This window comes from Cyclospora cayetanensis, unplaced genomic scaffold (assembly GCF_002999335.1).
Source record: "Cyclospora cayetanensis isolate NF1_C8 unplaced genomic scaffold, CcayRef3 CcayRef3_contig_228, whole genome shotgun sequence".
In the NCBI taxonomy this organism is placed as follows: Eukaryota; Apicomplexa; class Conoidasida; order Eucoccidiorida; family Eimeriidae; genus Cyclospora; species Cyclospora cayetanensis.
In genome coordinates, this window is record NW_020312179.1 from 32273 (window position 1) to 52682 (window position 20410).

The 20410-nt window shown below is 50.5% G+C and overlaps 2 protein-coding genes and 2 non-coding genes across 4 annotated transcripts; 3 read left to right on the forward strand and 1 right to left on the reverse strand.

Annotated features, from left to right (window-relative positions):
- The first annotated feature begins 7794 nt into the window (after nt 1–7794).
- Nucleotides 7795–7866, forward strand: Trnat-ugu. The gene has a single exon. It is a non-coding gene; the product is annotated as a tRNA-Thr (tRNA).
- A 592-nt stretch (nt 7867–8458) lies between these two features.
- On the forward strand, nt 8459–15673 carry LOC34623033. Its single transcript, XM_026338085.1, is given in 13 exon segments — nt 8459–9198; nt 9301–9467; nt 9759–10204; nt 10357–11571; nt 11951–12117; nt 12453–12561; nt 12684–12843; nt 13158–13323; nt 13608–13854; nt 14219–14392; nt 14520–14601; nt 14765–15048; nt 15473–15673. Coding segments are annotated over 13 exon segments (4158 nt in total).
- A 633-nt stretch (nt 15674–16306) lies between these two features.
- Nucleotides 16307–18998, reverse strand: LOC34623034 (polyadenylate-binding protein, cytoplasmic and nuclear). The gene is made up of 5 exons (XM_026338081.1): nt 18671–18998; nt 17772–17933; nt 17421–17561; nt 17010–17234; nt 16307–16788 (listed from the first exon to the last, which is right to left on the reverse strand). The coding sequence occupies exons 1-5, from the start codon at nt 18996–18998 to the stop codon at nt 16307–16309; spliced, it is 1338 nt and encodes a 445-aa protein (XP_026193866.1).
- Nucleotides 18999–19932: 934 nt separating this feature from the next.
- On the forward strand, nt 19933–20004 carry Trnah-gug. Its single transcript has one exon. It is a non-coding gene; the product is annotated as a tRNA-His (tRNA).
- The last annotated feature ends 406 nt before the right edge of the window (nt 20005–20410 follow it).

Sequence of the window (20410 nt, forward strand, 5' to 3'; positions counted from 1 at the left end):
GCACCCTCATGAAAGGGGTAACCTACACCCTTTGTCACACAAGCACGCACACTTGCGAAACGGACAAGTATTACTCTCTATAGCCCCTAGAATAAGCCGTTCAGCTTTTCAACTCAAAAGCCAGTCGCATGTGTTCCTAGCTAGCTGGACCGCAGTGTGTGTCAGCAGCTTTTGGATTGACGCATGAAATTCAAAAATGCAGCCGCCGCTCTGCAGCTGCGCGCACGCTTATTTTGCAAGACACCCAAAAGCACCCTAACTCGCTCATGCCGCTTCGCAACGCCGCTCTGAAGACACCTCCACAGGCTCCTTAGTTTAGGCGCAGAGAACAACATGCATAGGGATCCCAGACACGGAGGACAGGAGGACCTTTCCTCTGCCTCTGGCATTGGAGGTGTCAATACCCCCTCGAGCAGTTTGTTGACCCGTTTGGCTTCGTGTCCTTTGGGCACAACGATCACACGACTCTCGTAGACGCAAGTTGCTATAATGGGAACGATGTAGACAAGCTTTATGCAAATTTTTAAAAGGGCACTTGAAGCACATGCGCAGTCACGGTGACGCTACTTCCTAAGTTCACCTTGGACCAGCAAGACGTCTAATGTACATGTCGTGCATTGTGGCACTTTAGGTATAAACGGCATGTAATCTAATGATGTTTCCTCGATCCAAGTTTTCTCTTAGGAGGCACTTTACTCTAGACTCAACAGAGACTTGCTGCAGAGCCACGAAGTGTTTTTTGGAAGAGCTTTCGTCTTGCCCTGCCAGCACCCTCCGATTGGCGGCCATGGAAAACCCGGGGGGCAGGGGGTCCCGGGGTACGGCTAGAGTGCGCCTTGCTGCAGGCACTCTGTGTAGCGACCCTACACCGCTAGTTCCACGCACAGAACATTGCCTCTTGTAGTGAGCAAAACAGCGGTCTGCAGGAAATAAGCCAAATCGACTAGTCGATCCTTCTTGATTTCTTTTAAATACTGGATTACTGGAAACTGCCTAAGTGTAAGTAAGCTCTTTAAATAAAATGCACCTACGTTTACATAAGTGCCCAAAGAGAACCCTTCACGCACGATAGGGCTAAGCTCGATCGTAAGCATCAGAGAAGCACACGCAGAGGAGCCTATAAAAAAGAACGACCCGTTAAATACATGTGTAAAAGTGTAGTCAGCTCAAAACTTGCTGTTCAGCTTCGTTTGTGTTCAAAGCCGCAGTTAAACGAGATCGTTAAGGGAGCGAACAAGAGCCTTGGCCATACATATACCAGCATATAGTACCCACACTATATGCTAATACTTTGAAACGATTTCATACACAATTACTAACACTATATACAGCTGTACATTCGCAAAATATACCTACGCAACAAGATATGCACGTAACACGAGAAAGCGAACCGTTCGCGCATTCGTTAGTCCGTGCCACTTTGCTGTATCTGCTGCCACTCCTCTGGTGTATAGCACTTCATAGAGAAGGCGTGAATCTCCTCCAGTGACTTGCCCAAAGCTTTATTGACCAGGCGTTGTCTCTCCAAGGCCTTAAGACCTTCAAAGGCAGATGACACCAGTAGGCAGTTGTAAGCGGCACCACAGCCACATGATTTGTCCTCTAACTGCAAATACACAGGGTTCAGGGCCTCGCGCAGCATGTTCTCAACCTCACTCTGAGTCACGGTAACCATCTTCTGCCTAGGCGGTAGCGTGCAAACAAGTCATTGAAAGAGGAAGGGCCCAGCTAGTAAGTAGTGTAGATATAGGGCACGCCTGGGAAACGCTATTACAGGGAAGTACGGTAAACATATGACACAAGACGTCCAGAGGTTCCTGCGGCGTGGCAGAGTTACGCAGGGAGGAGGAAGGATGGACGAAGCAAGCAAGTTGGATTGCAAGATGTACCAAAAGGCACACGGCCGAAGAGCTAGTGGGGTAAGAAAAATGCGGAGCTCCCTTTGCCCCTGCTGTCGCTTCCACAATTTATGTCAAAGATCCTGCTTCTGGTGCTCCTATTGAAGACAAACTAGTAGTGCTCCTGTTAAGGATGTGCGTGAGACTCCACGATGCTGCTGCAGAAAAGTTGCGGCCTTTTAAACATTTCGCCCCTGCTGCTAGCTTTGTTCGGAATTGGGCTAGGTACGGAACAGTCCGTAGCTAACAAATAGCAAAAATAATATAAAGTGTTATAGGAAGTGCACGGAAGCCATCTGCATTCGTTGGCTGAAGGCGTGCGGGGACTGCTTGCGGGTCGGGTTCCTCGGTCGTGCGGACAGCAACTCAGTAACGAAAATAGAGTGCAAATGTTGGGATTGGGAAATTCGTTCTAATTAGATAGTAATTTATTTATTGCTATCGTGTTTTTAAGAACCGTACTCGGGAGTGTCAATACCTCCAACACAACCTGGCCATTAGTACCCCACCAAATTGGCGAGGGGAATGACCCTATCCATTTTTTGAACCCTAGACAAGTGCACCAGCTGCATGCTGAGCCCTACTCAAAACATATATATAATCCGAATTACAGCTGGCCCATGTCATGAGCACCGGAAGATCACTTGACAGGCAGAAGACCACAAGCAGCCGACCTTGGGTCTTGCACAGGCAACGCTGCACTTCTGAACTTTCTGATGCACTAGATATCGTCAACTAAGAAGTAGTACGAACACGACTAAGTGCTTTGCATCTTTGCATATCATCCTTATTGCAGAGGACTGTTCGCCCTATGTAAGATGCAATGTTGTGCACGTGTAGCTTCCCATCGAAAGTATCATCTAGATATCCAGATTTAGGCTCAATATAGACTTATTAGAGTTGTTGGGTGCTTTCCCAGAAAAGTGTCCACCTTGCCCTTTTCGCAGCCTTCAGAGTTCACGAAATGAAGGCAGTGGCACAGCTAGTTTGCGGGTTGCTCCACTCTTTCTGCCCTCCAACCATACACAGCTAGATATATACAGCCTCTAGTGTACACGCAGACAACATTCTGCCTTCGTTCGTCGAGCTAACAGCTCTTTGGACAAAATAAAATATCCAAAGCGACAAGCCAATACATGACTCTTGCTTAGTTACATGCTACAAGTGCAGTACAAAGTATTTAGTGTAGGTTAGCATACCAGACACTCCCCACCCCCGCCCCCTCCCCAACTTCCCCGGAGTTTATTAAAAGCACGTTCCGTTGCGTTCCTTTCCCGTTCATTTAGGCTAACAGCACGCCGCTAACCAGAAGTTTTGCTCCCAATCGTCACTCCCCAGGAACGCATATACACGAAAACGGTGCATATGCGAAGAGCAGCATGAGAATCGGCCGCTAGACAAAAATCGAGAAGGACCAACTCACACACGCTATCCAACAAGGAGCGAAGAGGCGAAACGAACACAACAGTGGGGGGCGATGGCTCCCTACCGTCGGAGCGCTAAGTTGTGGGGGCCTCATGCCACGAGACAGAAGAAGACAGACAAAATGTAGCTAGCGTCCCATATTACAGTAGTCTATCAATCTCGTTGTGTCTCAAAAGAGAACTTTTTGCATACAAGGATGCACTTGCCAGCTCAGGGTTCGACTCCAGTCCCAGCATATCAACGTGCGTACATAAGAGACCGTGATAAATTCCAGCAACAATTCAAGAGGCTCATGAGAAAAGGTAGCCAAATTAGCCCTATTATGCGCTGTGGAAGCACAGTTTTCCATAAATGCAAGCAATGCGGTCTGTAGCAACTAGTGTTCTGAGGATAACAGAGCCGCAAATTCTCGTAGAAAAACCAAAGTCTACAACTGACTCCGCTCCAAAGATTAACGTTCGTGTTCTTTACCCCATTTCACTGGAAAGCCTTGCCTAGTGCGACATCGACGTCCGACTCCTGGATCCCAGCACTTCTAGGCCGCCCCATTGACCATCGGCTTGCACATAGCTCCAATGCCTGCCGTACAATGAGGGCAAATAATTTGTAAGGGTTTTCAAGCTTCTTTAGGAACCCAATATTGAGCTCTCTGGCATTCTTAATATTTAGGGAGATGGTCAGAGTAGGAAAGAGCTTTTGTGTGAGAGTAGTGCAGATCGCCCTACCAACTGGCCGCACACTCCTTCCGGTTACCTATCAGTGCGCTTTGGGTTTGCGTGCCCATTTATGGAGACCAAATCTCCAGACCAGTAACATAGTCCGTCGACTCTTATCATATTCCGCGCTTGGCTCTCTTAAGCTTTGTGCATTTTTCTGCCTGCATTAGCCAGCTGTTTTCAAAACACTACGCTGCAAATGATGGCTATTCAAACAGAACTGCCAGGTCCAGATTTGGAGCGGAGAGGGCCTTCTCAGTATAGATCAGTAATGGGGGGTCAACGGCTAAGGTTTTGTGATCATGAACTACTAATGCTCCAAAAGGGTAAGTTCATCTGTCTTCTGCCTCAGAGTAGTTTGCAGTGGTCGTATTGTGATCATTTTTTAGGCGGGTTGTAGAGCCAAGCCCGAGCATAGTCACGATCTGCACAAGGCTGTGAGGAATGATAGTTTTGTTAATTCAGTGAGACTGTCAGGGTTGCGCCATGAACAATAAGCGGCTTTCTAGGCCTTTATGCAGCTAAAACATGGAACGATTGGGCAAATCTGCTGACTCGGTCGACTGCGACCTAAATGGCATCCTACCGTTATATCCGCCACTTGAGTTATTAAGTCCAGATTCAGCTTGCTGCTGATTGCTTCAAAAAAAGCAGCATTTTAAACGCCGAACTCACGAGAATTTTTGGGTTTTAGTCTTGACTGTTTAGACTTCCGTGTTCCGGAATATACTGCTTGCCAACAATCTGTTTCCATGCTAGTGTGAGTCGACCTTTGGCCTGAAACAACATTCTCCTGTCCTTTGCGTAAAAGGGCACTGGAAAAGCTGCCAATCTACAATCGATGGAGTCTTCGCTTTCTTTCGCACCGCAGCAGGTCATCCTTCATGTGGCATTGCTCTTCCTTTTGCCATTCTCGCTGTGGCAATAGTAGCATTTGCGTGGGTTTCAAAGCAAAGCGTCATGCAGTTTCGACACAAAACCGTGGATCCCCACCAAAACGAGCGGTTCTGCTCCATAGCAGTGATTTCCTGGCGCGTCGCAAGAGTGCATCCATGCTGGCGAATCCCTGAATATCCTGAGAAGACGTACTGCAGTACGCGCCTGAGCCCGATAACAACTATACGATTATTCGAGTCCTGGAAAATCTTTCCGAGGTATTTGAATACCGATGGCCAGTCTAAACAGTGAAACGAACGCCAAGTAAATACTACGCGCAATTTCCACGCTTCAGATCACATAATTCTCCGATTCTGCAGCGGGTGCCGCTGGTCGGTTTTGCTAAATCGATGGTAAGAAAATACATCAACTTTTTTTTCTTGAAGAGCCCGTGACCCATTGACATTAAATCGCACCCACCGCCATGTCACTACCACCGTTTAAAAGGAAAGCGTAAGGCTCACAATTGGCCAGCACATATAGCGCAAGAGTGGTAGAGCGCCGAATATGCGTCGTTGGCGCCTCACCAGCCTCCTCTGTCTATGTCATATAGTGCACCATCCTAAGCTTCTTACTACGTAGAACACCAGTGCTAGCAAATCCATACATGAACGGTCACAAAGCAAATGCGAACCCATCGATTTTTTCCACCCTCTTGGAGGGTGCACAATGGGAAAGGCCATGCCTTGATGTCTTGAGAATTTTTTGCTGGATGTAGCCCCATTCCTGCAGCCGAAGCACGGACTCACGCTGAGCACAATTCTCCATGTAAAACGAGTTTCTGCATGCTTTTACATACCAGGCCTGTCTTGCAGCTGCCGAAGCGCCCGTCATTGGTGGTGTTGATGCTTTCGAATGTTTCGGCTGAATACGCAGGCGTCATCCATGTAAAGAGCCATTCCCCCATCTTTGAAATGCGCAGAAATTAAAATTTAAGCGTGCTTTTGCAGTTGATTATAATCATTGACACATTTAAATCCGTTCAGGTATATTCGAGTTTTCGAGTGCCAAAGCAACTCGGTTTTGTGCCTTTTCTAAGTGATAAGGATTGGCAAGAGAAACCTCTGTAAAAAGAGGTGTCTAGTAGGTTGTCAACGTTTACACTAGTTTAATTAATCCACCTTTGTGAGGCAACGGCAACATCGGCTTCATAGCGATCTCCAGGGTCTTACGGTTCCTGCATATGCACCCCCTACCGTCCGTAGTCGGCACTGGCATCCGGTTGCGCCTGAAGGTACTACACTTTGCCTGATCAACAAGTCACCTCTATGCAGCCCTATCTTCTTCATGTGCATGACAAGCACTCTGTGGGGCTGACTTAGGGACTACGTCGATGTAAGGAGCTGGACAGCCAACACGTGCCTAGCTTGCTGGCAACGTATTATTGTTTAGCACACCGCCGAACCTCCTTTTGATAGTTTCTTATTGGTAGTATTCATATGGTGAATGCTCAATAGAATCTTCTCATCAACAACTATACGCATATCCGTAAAGTGAGACTGCACGCTCATTATTGCTTACTTTAACTGTGCTGCTGAGCCATCCGCAGGAGCACTCTGTCGCACCTTATTAAAGGCCTATATTCGACCCCACTAGCTCTAGCCGAAATGCGTGTTGTTAAGAAGTCCTGGCGTTGCTCCTTCCTGGCATTTTTTCGGCACACTAACCTGACACAGTTGGCAGCTGTGGAACCATGCGCGCTTTCTATTTCTTCATGCATAGCATACCTAGTATTACATCATTGTGCGCCAGCCCAAAATCAAAGTCATGTATCATGCTGGTATTATCCATTCCCATTTCAGGAAGCTTTTAGGCGCAAGGGCCTTGCCAATAGCTGCATTCTGCCGGGCAGCAGTACCTTGAGTTTTATGGACCGCGCTAACGAATGAAAATGCAGATCGCCCATATTCCGTTTCCTAGAAAAACTTTTGCGTTTTTTATCCAATGACAAATCAAGCTAGCAATTCAGGAGTATTAGTGTGTACATCGATCAGCGAGTAGGTGACCTATGATGCCTGGTTAAGCGCCAATCTACACTTTGCCGCTTCGTTCATTGCTTCGTACACTGCCTAATGAGCATGCTTGTTCTCTGGTGTCCTCAATCCTAGTGCTGCACTCAAATGTACACCTCGCTCGCTAGAATTCGTGTGCACAGTCCCTATTGCATGCCTTGGGTCATGCAAATATGTTCCCATAAGGGCTCGCCACTAGAGCGCATGGAATGAACACAAAACGTAGAGTGTCGTTTTCTTATGCTAGATCTGTCATGAGGATTTGATACTTCAAAACCTTTTCGAAAACTACAAGTGTCCCTGCGGCGAAAGACCTGCGAACCTAGCTAATACGACCACCAGCATTTTATCAAAATGTTTTATGGAGACCCAAAGGAAATAGTGGTAATTGATGGTGCGTTACTTATTGAGGATGTAAGGTGCGGCATCGAGCAGTTTCAGTGTTGTTAGCAGTAAGCCCAAGAACACAGTGCAAGACACCACAGTGCTGTTTGAGCGTGACGCACTTCCTTGCCTTTGTATCATACGATTGGGCGCATGGACAGCTCACAACGACCCTCCATATTTTCCCACCTCAATTTTTGACTCCCTGAACTGCCTGTCTTTCTTGTCGAGGTCATCATTCGAGACGGATTTAGGAAGAAAAAGTGTACTAAAAGTTGTCATCGATTGTTTTCGCGACATTGTAAATACTAGTGCGAAGGGAGCTTCAGCTAAAAGGACCCTCGCAAAACATGGAGTTGGATAGAGAAGCTTGTTCCCGTGAACGATTTCGCAACGGCTACATTAAGAAAGCTCCAGTCTATCGCCTCCTTAGCTTAGTGGTAGAGCGTCAGTCTTGTAAACTGAAGGTCGTGGGTTCGATTCCCATAGGTGGCTTTTCCTTTTTCGCTGTTGTTTTTTTTCACGTACATGAGATTGTATATATGTACTTTACGAATTTCGCTTATGAACTGCTAATTAATGAGTGAGCTGCATGGGTATCCCATGTGCTGTCTCTTACCCGAACTACGTGCGGGTGGATCCGTTTTACCACTGTGCCTGACTATTGCTCAGGCGCTGAGTGATTGGTTTCACCATTCTTGCTTTTTTTGGAAAGTATTGCTCTAGTCGTATTGAGGTGTACCGAATTACTGTTACGGCTGTCTGGCTTCACTGTTTGCGCGCAAGGCCCCCCTTGTGCTATTAGGACATTCAGAGCCAGCCGTGTCGAGCAAAGGCTTCTAGCCATTAATCTCAATCTTTTTTCCAACACCGGAGTCTCTGAATGCTTCGGACTTGGTGAAAGCTAGGCGCTTTTCCCCCCTCCATGTGCAAATAGGCTACTTCTTGCCGCATGGAAGAATAGGGTGGGCTGTCACTGGGAGACTCAAGGTGTAGGCAGCATTCAAGCGTGCTTGAGCGAGGACATGGTTATTGTTATTTGTTTGGTGCTTCATTGACAGGTTGATACGCCCACACTGCTGTTATGATGGACGCTGAGGGCACCGTGGGGACCCCAGTGGGTCCCCACTCACAACGCACAACAGAACACTATTTGGCAAACGGCTCTAATGGGGAGGGCCTGGGGACTCATAGACTTCCTCACACAGTGGAGTATACTGAAGAAGGCGTGGTGGAAATGGTTCGTTGCCTTAACTCGTCGGATGCCTGTCCCCAAGGGGCTCCAACAAAACCCACCGCAGATGAATACCTCACAGAGTTTCAGCGACACCCCAGTGCGTGGAGTATTTGCATTTCAATCCTCAACAAGCACGCAGCACTCCAGAAGCCTCACTATGGATCAGCAGTCCAGAGCGCTCCTACCGAGCTTCTCCACTTTGCAGCTCAGACTCTTGCAGCGCAGGCTCGCGCTGGCTTTCCCCAGCAGCTCTCAGCACTGTTGGGCAATCAGAGGGCAGCGGGAGGTTCTATGGTGGTCTCTGATGACTCTGCGGTGGCCGCGTCCCGGGTCTATGCAGAGCTACGTGACGGATTGTTACAACTTGTCTTCGCTTTTCGAGATGCTCCCAGACCAGTACTCCGTCAGCTTTGCATAGCGTTATCCTCTGCCATACATTTTGGTGCGGTCGGAGGCGATGGGTCTACAGGGTCCGGGGGACCTTACTTGGAACCTGTGCTGGAGTCGCTCGGCCGTCAGGCTGGGACGGAAGGCTTCTTGCCTTTGCTCGAGCTGCTGACTTTGATTCCCGAGGAGCTTTGCACGAAAAGGTAATCTATAGAGTTGGCTCCGTTGCCAGTTTAATTGGCACGGCTTCCTTTCACCGCGCCACAAACGGCAAACAAGGTATGAGACTGTTTTTGTGCCCCTAGGAATGCACTACCTGAGGACCAACGCGTACCATGTCTCGCGCGTTGCATCTGCAACAACACCGTGGACGTGCTGAAGGCTGTTGAGTCTATGTTTTTGCAAGCAAAGGCAGCCCATGATAAAGCAGCACCTCAGGAGAGGCCCCACTGGCTGTCCATCCTTCATGCCGGTGAATCCGCTGTACTTCCATTTTCGTCCATTTCTCCCGTAGTTTGCCGATCATGCGATATGGGCTATTGGAATAACGATCTAACAACCTAGTTTGGATACTGTACACACGAGCATTAGGCTATTGGAATAACGATCTAACAACCTAGTTTGGATACTGTACACACGAGCATTAGGAGGAGCACTATTCCGAAAGATAGGGCGCTTAGAATGATAAGATCTTTTGATGTGCACAAGCTTGTGTGGAGGAGTGACCGCGTATGTGTAAATGGTGTTCGTTATGTCCCTTCAGCGGTGAAGACTCTGCAGTCTTGGCTGGCTGCTATTTGCTGCTGGATGCAGCTGCTGGAAGGGGAGCAAGGGCCGGCGCACGGTGCACGAGGGATGGAAGACGCATTGGAAGTCTTGTCTCTCGCGCTGCACCATGTGGCAGAGGGCCAGATGTTTGGCGTTGTGCTTCGGGGAGTGACCTCTGAGGGCTTGGACACTCTGCAACTCTCCTCAGAATGCGTCGTGTCGGTTACCGCTGCAGCATCGCTGCTGGAGGACACAACAAAGGGCAGCAAGGTAGACTGTCCGCAGAATATCATGGGGCTCAGCCAAGTAAATGGCAGCAGTGGCTCCACTCTGCCGGGGGACGACCGCAAGGATGAGGGGTCTGTAAGCCCAGCGCTCATTAGCTCTATCGTTAAAGCCTACGGAGATGGCTGCAATACCGCTTTGGCTGCAGCAAAAGCGGTAAGACGACTCTCCTATATTAGCTTCCTATATTACAAGGTTATATGTGGTCCAGATTCCGTAGGAAAAACTCTGTGTGCTGTATGGCACCCTGCAGAGGCGTTGGGCCTCGAACTGATTCTTCAGCGGGCTGTTGGTGTGCTGCGCTACAGCAACCGAGAGGCATTGCTGCTTTCGACGCTGAAAGGCTACAGCTCTTTGCTCAGGGCCTCCTTGAGCTTGCAAAGACACAGATCCCTCGCTTGTTAGTCAGCATAGCCGAGGGGGAGGCATGGCTGGAGGACGGCGGTTCTGCGGGTAGGCCTGCTACTCACACTGCAGAAACAAGGTTTCTGCAGCCCTATATCGAGAGTATCTGTGAGCTCTCAAGAGCTCTGCTTCACCACCCCTCATACGAAGTGAAGGAGGTCGCTGTCGCATTTTTCCGGAATCTCCTGAATGACATTATGGGGCTCATGGAGGAGGAGAGGCGGCTAGCATCCTGGCGAGACCATCTTCGTGATGAAGCAGCAGCAGCAGCTGCGGGGTCGGCAGACACGACCGCAAATGCACGAAATATAGAAGAGTCGCTGAGTGATATTGAATGCCGATACACGCGAATTATGGACGCTTTGGCCTTCCGCGAGCCCGTGTTGTCACGCCTTTTCCGTCCGCTGACTGAAGCAGCGGTGCAGGAGCTGAAGCCCCCCCTGCTGGCTCTCATGCGTGAAGAAATTGAGTACGATACCTGGCAAAGCTTCAGGACAGAACTTGCTACCACCGTGACGGAAGCCGCTGTACTCCTAGACTTGGAGCGTGCGTGCAATGCCGCAGCGGCTCAGCTCATCAGCCTTCTGAAGGACCCTCAGGAAAGTTACATCTCCCACCGCATCGCGCCTCTTCTCGCAGTTTCCTCCAGACTTCTTTGTGCTTGCACGTGCCCACCAGGCAAACGTAGTTCTCTGTAGCCTTTGCTGTTTTTGCCGCAGGTGGGTACCCTGGATTCGTGGCTAGAGATTGAGGCCCGGCTCTTCTTTGTCACAACAATTGCGAACCGGATCCATCTCTCCATCACAGACTCTACTGAGAGAGACTCGAAAGGGGTATTCGAAACCGGGACTGCGTACACAGACCCGGAGCGAAACTCCTTTGTGTTACAGCTGTTCCAAGGCCTGCCGCAGCTGCGCTTCCCGGCGGAACCCCGGCAGAGCTCTGCTGTCTACACGCAAGCCACCGACAATGAGGTGGCGTCTCTCTTCCTACATGCAGCTGTAGCTCGGGCAACCGCTTGGTTAGCCGCAAGCGTCGTTCCTCAACACCAGGAGATGTTTGCGCCGCTTTTCTCCCTTCTGGTCTCGCGCTCCTTGCAGTTCGTGGCATCCTTGCCGGTGCGTCTCGTGCCCTGTAACGCGCGCTCTCCGCTTTAGCTACTTCAATACACTTCCTCGCAAGTCTTGTTTGGCAGCTGTGGTCAAAAAACAAGAGAAAGATCTTGCGCAGGTGAAAGAGAAGGGGTTTATTTGCACCTGCACCGCAGTGTGGTCCAAGTGGACAGGGTGCAGCAGCGCGGTGTGGAGGGGCCCTTGGGCCACACAGATTCAGCACACTCCGGGGGCCTCTATGAGAAATGCAAGAGTAGTCGATGGTCCCTGCATAGGTCGTCTGGCTACTAGCGTTGCTCCTTTGTGCACCGTTTATTGTCTACCTTGCCTTTATGGACCTCCACTGCACATCCTGTTGCGTCGGCGCTTTTCTCTTGTCCTGTAGGATGCGCCGAAGGATTCGAATGTGCATCTGTTGAGAAACGCCACAGAGGCGCTTCTCGTTGAGGGTGTATCTTCGCTTGTAGCGGCTGCTTCTGCCTTCATTCCCTCTCCTGGAAGGGAAGAAGACGTACACGCGCTACTAAACGCGCTCATCGGGGCCTTCTCCAGGCAAGCGATTAAGGATTCCACTATGAACTCCTGCCATTCGTCAAGTGTCCGCTTAGCTAGCGGCCAAGGGCAAAGCACAGACATATATGGGTTTCCACACGTTTTTAAGGCGCCACTCAGCTATTGTGGGCAGGGGAGGCGGTGGAGGACGTAGCTGTTTTCCCGGGTAGCGATTTTTCGTTTTGGAAGATGAGTTTTTTCGAGCACTATCGTCTAGGTCTAGGGCATGAGCGGCAGAAGCCCACTAGAAAGCAGACGGGCAGTCGTAACTGGTCGCTCACCACATTGCGAAGACTTTTATTCTTGAGAAGTTGGTGCCTTGTGTTGTGGAGTAGGCCTGGCCTGAGCCTTGAAAACAGTTCATCTCTGGTTATGACGGCTGGCTATGTTATTTCTTGCCTCGACGCACCTTGCATCCGCGATCTTTTCCCAAGACTTTTGCAGGTTAGTCTTGAGAACGGCTCCATGTAGTCGCGTGCACTGGCGTGCAGGCTGCCTCAAGGATTTGGCGCTAGTGATTCCAGACAGCAGGATGCCATACAATGATCCCTCTTTTGCGTTTGCAGTCTCTGGGTGAGGAGCTTGAGAGGTCTTTGGCGGATCCACGGTGCGCCACCGCAACACTTAAGAGAAACCTGGCGTTGTTTTTCTCGGCACTACAATCAGTCCAGCCAGCGCAAGATTACTGCCCTCCGCCTCCGTGCCAGTCCTTTGAGGCGCTCAGCCGTAAGTTGTGAAAGGAACTAGAGACAGACAAGTGCGGGATACCGGTTCTAGAAACCGCCTTTACATTCCGCTGAGGGCGTTGCCCGAGTGCCGGTGGCTGCAGCTGCTGCATTGGCTGCCTCATATCCGGGTGTAGAGAGGGGCATAGCAATTGGGCAGGCGCAGAATTCACGAAAATGAAATGGGAGGATCAGGAGAAAGGGGTATGTGGCAGGGCAGTGTTTGCAGTATTATCACTGGCCACACAGGATATAGTCTGTTACAGAGTCACCAGCGAATTGGGGAAATACTGATGCTTTTGTGGCATCCCGCAGCGCGCAGCCCCTACCGACATCCTGTCCTGGATGCAGTGGAAGGGAGCTGGCCCACTGTAGAAAAGGCCATGACACAGATTCAACGGAGCGAGTTTCTCTACGACGTTACCTGCTATGGCCTTGTTGCCCTCTGTGCACAATGCCGCTCCCACGTTCCACGCTATCGGTATGTGTCACTACGTCTTTACTGCCCCCTTTCACCGTCATAGAGCTTTTGCAGCTCTCTTGCTCGCGACAACCTCTGCAAGGTGTTCATGTGTGCTTACTGCTCTCCACCCTCTTGCAATGGCTTCCGCCGTCGCTCTTGACGCAGGCGCCGTCGGCCCTCTTTTGCCTCAATTGTTGCTATTTGGGAGCTATCTCTCCTGTTGGGCGCCTCCCCCAGGCCGGTGCACAAAAACCTACATGTTGGCGTTACCCATGGCTGGGTGGTTTGTGTTCCTGTCACAGGTTGTTTTACTCCTTCTTGCAGCTCCTGTCTTCCACTTTTGCCGAGTCGCCAACAGTGTACCACCTGGGGGCCCTGCGCTCCCTGCAAGGGATCTTCTCAAACTCCCAGGAGGCTTGTGTCAGGCGAGCCGTTGCTACAGCCCTGGAAGGCTGCGTCGGTACAATATTACAAAAGATCAAGGTGGGGGTTGTGTCCAATTGGGCACACAAGGCTAACAGACGCGATGAAACCAACTGTCCAGTCAGCGTCCTCGCTTATCCAATTTTACTCTGAGAGAGAGAATTTAGCCTCTTCATGGATTTGTGGCATAGGGCAGTATAAGGAGTTCTGCCAGTGTCTCCAGTGAAACCATGCACTTAGCTATGCCTCTGTGTGTCTCTCGACTTTCTCTCGTGGAGTCGTGTCGAAGGTTCTCCTGCCTACTGCGCGCTTCGCCGCATCGCTGTTCTGCATTTGGACCGAATGCCGGCCTAGCCATTGCCACTACCAAATGCAGTTCGAGACTTCGATTAAAAATTCAGCAGCCATGCGAGTTTACGAACTGCTCTACGATGGATTTGCTTGCTGAAGCCGATAATTTGCCGATTCTTGTCCGTGCGGCGACGTGCAGGTAGAGGGCGAGAAGTACATTTACAGCCAGCCGGACCTCGTTGGCATCTCTACTGATTGCGTGAACGTTGCTCTCCTTCACCCTCTTAGTGCTCAAGCTATCGTTGGCTCAGCATGGTTCAAAGATCTCACCACTCTGGTGATCCGGTGCACCCCGACCTGCAACCACCCCAAGGTCTGTATGATAGCTTCCAGCCGGCCGAAATGTATAAGCTCGAGATGCACCTCTACCATCACGCAAATAGGCGTTCCCTCATGCCATAGCGATATGATACCCCCGTGTGACGCAGCTGTATTTGCAGGTCTTGCATACCTACATGGTCTTCCTCTCTCGTATCGCGGCTTGGACAGAACCCCCCGCGATTGTCCATTCCTTCCAAGTTGGTGAGTGAAGCTTCGACAGGACTCCAGAACATTTGCACCATCTGGATGTTTATGTCCGTAAGCGTGTATACTTAAGTACGCACTTGTCTTTGAGCTGAAAAGAAATATTGCCAAGAGTTGCAGTAGGCACACCCTGCACAAGCGCTGATGTCATACTGTTCAGGAGGGCCGATTCCTTGGCTCGAGGAGGCATCGCAAGAGACTTCTGCAGTCATTATGTCCCTTTTGAGCCTCCCCTTCCCTCCACCCTGTCCTTCGAAAGGGGGAGGGAAGCAGCCACCCAGCAGCTTCTTGGCTGAGACCATAGCCGCAGTGATACTGGCCCTCACCAGTGTACACGCTGCGCCGCAATCTTGGATTGGCAGCGCCGCTCAAACTATTCTTCCTCTGCTTCGACATTCCATCCTCGAGGTTGCGACCAAAAAGGCGATTGAAACTGCACTCCAGGTAGGCTTGAAAGAAGCTTTCACGTGAGGTCAATTCCACGGGTGCGATGGTTCATTGCAGGCGTGTTATAGTATGGCTGTTGCTTGCAATCCGGGTATCGCCAGAGCTGCAAAAGCCATGGATCTAACGCTACACATAAACACACACATGCACAGATACGCACACTCATATATAAACAGGCACACACACACCACATGTCTGGATGCAGTCCTCTGGAGTTCAATGTTCCAGCTGTGGAGGTTCGTAGAAAAGGCTGCCCCTGCAGACCATTGATCCTCTAACACTGGAGCGTATGGGCGAGCAAACAAAAGCGACATGGGCTGCGTAATGTCTAGTTAAGGACATCGGTACAATGTCGCTATTCCTCGGGTTGAGTCTACTGTAGTAGCCAACCTGTTATATCTCGGCTTCTTCATGATTGCAGGCTCTCGATGTTCACATCATGGACGAGCATCAAAAACGGGAGTTTTGCTGGAGGTGCACTGGTCAGCTGTCGATGAGGGAAATGTGCGCTCTGCTGCAGCAGACAGCAGACGATACAAAGGCTTCGTATGTAAGGAACAAGTTTGCACTTGGAGGTCCCTCTAGGCCAGCGCAATATCAAGGCGCTGCTGCCGCGCATTGAGGGCCTGAATCTAGGCAGTTTCTGTCTTCCAGAAATTTATCTGGCAACATTTGCAGCAGGGTCAGTCGCAGTGCCAGCCGCGGCTTGCCCTTTGAAAAGCAGCACCTCTCTCTTCCCTGTGTGTCATCTAATAGGCTTTTGCCATGTGATAATTTGGCTGCAACCACTACACAGAGCCTGTGTGTTTGCTCCAAATGGGTAAATATACACATCATGATGTTTTTGCTTAGGGTAGTGGTGCCTGTAGTACCGCTACAATTCAGAAGCCCCAGCGTTTGCAGGTGAAAGCAGCTGCATTGCAGTGCGATGCTCCAGTGCTGAAAGGGCCAGCGTATTTACAGATGTGCTGCGTCTAATGTGAATCCCTCTTCACAGCATGCCGTATGACGTAGAATCGCCATCTGCAGCTTCTCTAGCATATTGCTGAAGGTTGTTACTAGGGTGCAGCAAGCTAGTACACCTGGCCAAAACAACTGCAAGCGCGTGGACAACTATTTCTACAAAATTCCTAGCACTGCAGGACAAACAGAGATTAAACCCCCGCCTGCTGATTTAGGTAGGCATACATGATTAAAGATCTCCTGCCAGCTCGGGCAGCGCCCCAAGTGTGAACGGAAAATTATATCAGGAGCACTACTGCTGCTGCATGGGATATTTGTGCTGCTGTTGAGCCGTGGGGTTTGGGGCCACGCCCGTCACGCCAGCGGCTGCTGCATTGGCTTGAGTGCTTGCTAGGTACTGCTGCTGATAGTGATGCATATACAGCTGCGGCATTAGCGCCGCGGTAAGCTGTTGCATATAGGGTGTCGTTGCAGCAGCAGTGGCAGATGGCAGAGCAGCAGCCGCAGCAGCGGCTGCAGCTGCGGCGGTGTTTAGTGCTGCTTGCGTGCCGTAGGGACTCGCAACCTCAGGGCGACCTGCTACCCCCGCTGTTGACGAGGCCAATGGCCACTGTGGAACAGCTGCCTGCTGCAACAGATGCTGCTGTAGCTGCTGCTGGTACTGGGCGGTTCCCCCCAAGGGCATCTGTTGCAAATGCTGCGGCGGGAGGATGCCTGCCCCATGTTGCTGTTGCTTCCTCGATTCTGAGGCGACAGAAACGAATGTTACTTGGCCTGCGCAGTGGAACCCAACGAAAACAACCACGCGGGGGAAATTCTACAAAGACATGTCCCACAAGCTGAACGGGACGCGCTGTCTAGGCGGCAGTCGCCCCAACTCTTGAACCCTGGGGGAGCGGCAGCCCCAACACAGCGACGAAACAGCAAAACAAACAGGACTGGCAGTGTAAATCTATTCATCTGGAATTTCAAATAGGCCTATTATGCCTGCGCACCATCAATGACCCGCTGTGCTTGATTGGCCGCCTTCATAAGGGCCTCAGGGTCTTCGAAAACCACAAATCCGTAACCCTTAGATGACCCATCTCTGTTTCTGATGATAGCCGCCTCTCGCACTGTCCCGAAACCCTCAAATTCCTGTTTCAGCCGCCGCTCGTCGCAGGTGTCAGGGACGTTTCGCACGAAAAGCCGGCACCCCTGGGTCGGACCCAAGAAGGCACCTGAGGCGGAAGCAAAAGCAGCAAAGTAGAACCGGGCTTCCACCGCGGCTCGTGTACATGGCACGATCGAGAACGCCGCAGACGAAGCGTATTCGGCGTAAAAAATAGGCACTTAGCGGCTTTCGGAAAGGCAAAGGCCGCTTTGGGGTAAAGATGGCAACAGACGGCTCGGGAGGAGAGGCTCACGCTTCATGGCTGCCCCTTGGTCTTGCTGAGAGGCCAGCTTGATACTGAGGGGTCTCGAGTCGACTGTCACCTCAGACTGAAGCACGCGTGCGACGTCTTCCATCAACTTGTATGTAACAAAGGCAAAACCCTTATTCATCCCTGAATACAGATAAAAGTGCATCTCTAAGGAAATGGTAGAAGGAAGTATCAGCGCTCGTAGCAAGAACAGAAGTAGGCCACAGAAAACGAATCACTGACAGAGCAAGGATCAATAATTGACAGAAAACAATACACACACACAGCAAACACCTAGATAACAAAGAGCAACGGTAACGCTAGCAGCAGCACTAACATCATCATCAGCAGCACCTGTGTTCCTATCGATGACGAGCTTGAAGTCCTCTATGGCTCCATGTGCCTCCAGAGTTTGCCTCAGAGCGGCCTCGGTGGTGGTGTAGGGCACGTTGCGCACCATTAGCCGCCTGCTGCTCGGATCGGCTTCAATCATAGCGTACAGCGCATTCTCAACAGCTGCGTCAAATCCATAGGTGCACAAAAAATGGCGGTGTGTTGACAGGAGCAACTAAAACCGTATAAGAGCAATAGGCGCATGTCGCAAATGACTTGAAACGTCCGTTCGTCGTATACACAGATTTTACTGCTGCATACGCGGAGAAGTCTACAGCTACACACTCGACAGCATGCAAGGTGTGCACGCACAAATACCTTCAATGGTCTGCATCGGCTGTTGCAGCTCACTGAAGTCTAATGGGAAAAATGCAAACAATGCCATCAGCTAGTGGCTGTGTCGACTCGCAATATGGCGGAGACGCACAGCTACCAACTCAAGCTGCCGGTCGTCGCCAACGCAATGCATGCACTGCATGTAAAAGGTATGTATCTGCTACAAAAAATAGCTATTATCACCTAATAAATGAATACCTTGAAAGCACGCATCTAAAGACGTACATCTAGACACATATACTCAGGAGCACATCGACTGACTGCACGAGCTGGAAGTGATGGACACCCAGACGCGATAGCGGCTGAAGAGAGCCCAAGTGGGACATATACTGCAAAAGAATTTTATCTTGATTGTGAAATGTGAAGCCTATGAAGTAAAAGCCTTTGGGGATATAAAGACAGATGCGTGTATACAAAGAGTTCGCACGCTTCCAGGCTGTACTAAAAATGAATCGTCCACTACGACCACACAAACAGGAGAACTAGAACTGCCCCGCCTGTATCTTTGCCGCATATTCATTTACCCGGATAGTGAGAGCAGGCCCTGGCCAGCAGCATTTTTAGTTGCTCCTTGGTCAAAGAGTCAGTAGCTCTCTTCAGCCGCTCGGCTGTGGCCTCGTCGAGCTGCGGTAGCTCCTCCGCAGCCTTACGCTTCCTGCAAGGAAGAATCCCGCTGGAGAGGTCCTCAGCAATACCCCCCTGTGAGCTGCTGCTGCTAGTGCCGCTGCCGATGACGGCTTTCTCATCTCCACCGGCGCCTAGACCCCAGTGCTGCTGCTGATCATGCTGCGTGGCAGCAGGGACCGCTTCAGATGCCCCCACGACGGCGTATGCACCTTCATTGGCTGCCATGGTTCATAGCCTCTCCTCTTAGCTGCAGTGCAAGCTAGGTGAGCCTCAAAGACAAGCCAAGTCCTACGTCCAACTCCGACCAGGGGAGTATCCTTCGATGTAGCAACAGAAGGCCAACCAGCAGAAGTTGCAAGTGACGGAAAGCAGCAGCAGAACCTTGGAAATGGGCTCCAGAATAATACACCCCAACAGCAGCACAGCTGAAAACGGCGGAAGTCGAACCGCAGGACGTAGTCGCACAGCAGCAACAGTAGCTGACGCAGCGACAGTTGAAGGGGCTGAGGCAGTGGTATGCGTCTTAAGGTATACAGACTGCTGCAACGCGACGCTGCCAGTTGAGGTATGCTTCGAATACAGCAGCAGCAGCAACTACAGCACCTAAAGACGAGACCCGCAGCCAAAAACAGCGCAACGCTTAAAAGGCCCCAATTTGATCTCTCGCTGTACTCTGCGCGTGGGACAGAATTTTTTGCTCTGTCAAGATCGGGCAGACTTCAGCGCCAACAAAACAAACAGCCAAAACAACGGAACAGCTGCAGCGGCCAACGCAGATAGCACCCCTGTGGCCCATTGGAGAGCTGAAGCAGAGTGGGGGTAAACTGAAAGGCGCCAGAGCCGTGTTCAGCGGGCCCAGTTCTGCATACTCAACTAATTAGAGTATGAACAATTTTTAAAATAACAAAATCGCAAGAACAAGCTGCAAAGAGAAGCAATTGTGTTCGCACACTGATCTACACGCTTTGCGGGGCTGGAGCCTGTAGAAAGCCCCATCTTGCACGCATGCATTTTGCGCTGGCGATATGAAACAGACTCCGAAATTCATTTCATTATATTCTTTGGTCTTCCAGGATGCCATATATCCTTCTACTCTCACTGCTAATGGATTAATTATATGGGCTGAGGATAACTTCGCGTGTACTTCCGCCGGACACTGGTCCGAATCGTCTAGAGGTTAGGACAACACGTTGTGGCCGTGTAAACCCAGGTTCGATTCCTGGTTCGGACAAGTTTTCCACTCGTCGGCTAGACACTGATGGTAGCATTAATTCGAGAGGCTTTTAGAAACCCCTTTTGCCAACCTACCGTATCGTTCCTGCGACTCGAGGCTCTGGAACTGTGCCGCGTTTTAATTGACAACTTCCTAGTTAGAATACTCTGTGATTCGGTAAGCGAATGATTGTGTACGTTTTCTTTTACTATATTTGTTGGAGCTAGCTTTTATCTATGTGTATGAAGAAGCCATGAAGGGTGCGTGTGCACTGAATGCGATGTGCAATTAGCTACATGCCCTCGGAGTGCTTAGAGTGCAAGTGCGCGCATCCTAGCTAGCCCATTCCCCCGAAACTCTGAGGAGCATAGGCAAGGCAAGCCAAAGGTTTCCTTTTAAAACCGTCAATAACGTTCCGTTAGGT

Bases quoted from the DNA above. Each gene is read 5' to 3' on its own strand.
- LOC34623034 (XM_026338081.1), bottom strand. From the start codon at position 18,998: ATGGCAGCCAATGAAGGTGCATACGCCGTCGTGGGGGCATCTGAAGCG. The intron at 17,562-17,771 runs GTGCTGCTGATG...ATCTGTATTCAG, and splicing joins CGTCATCGATAGGAACACAG to GGATGAATAAGGGTTTTGCC. The intron at 16,789-17,009 runs GTGCGCAGGCAT...TCCACTGCGCAG, and splicing joins AGCACAGCGGGTCATTGATG to GCCAAGTAACATTCGTTTCT.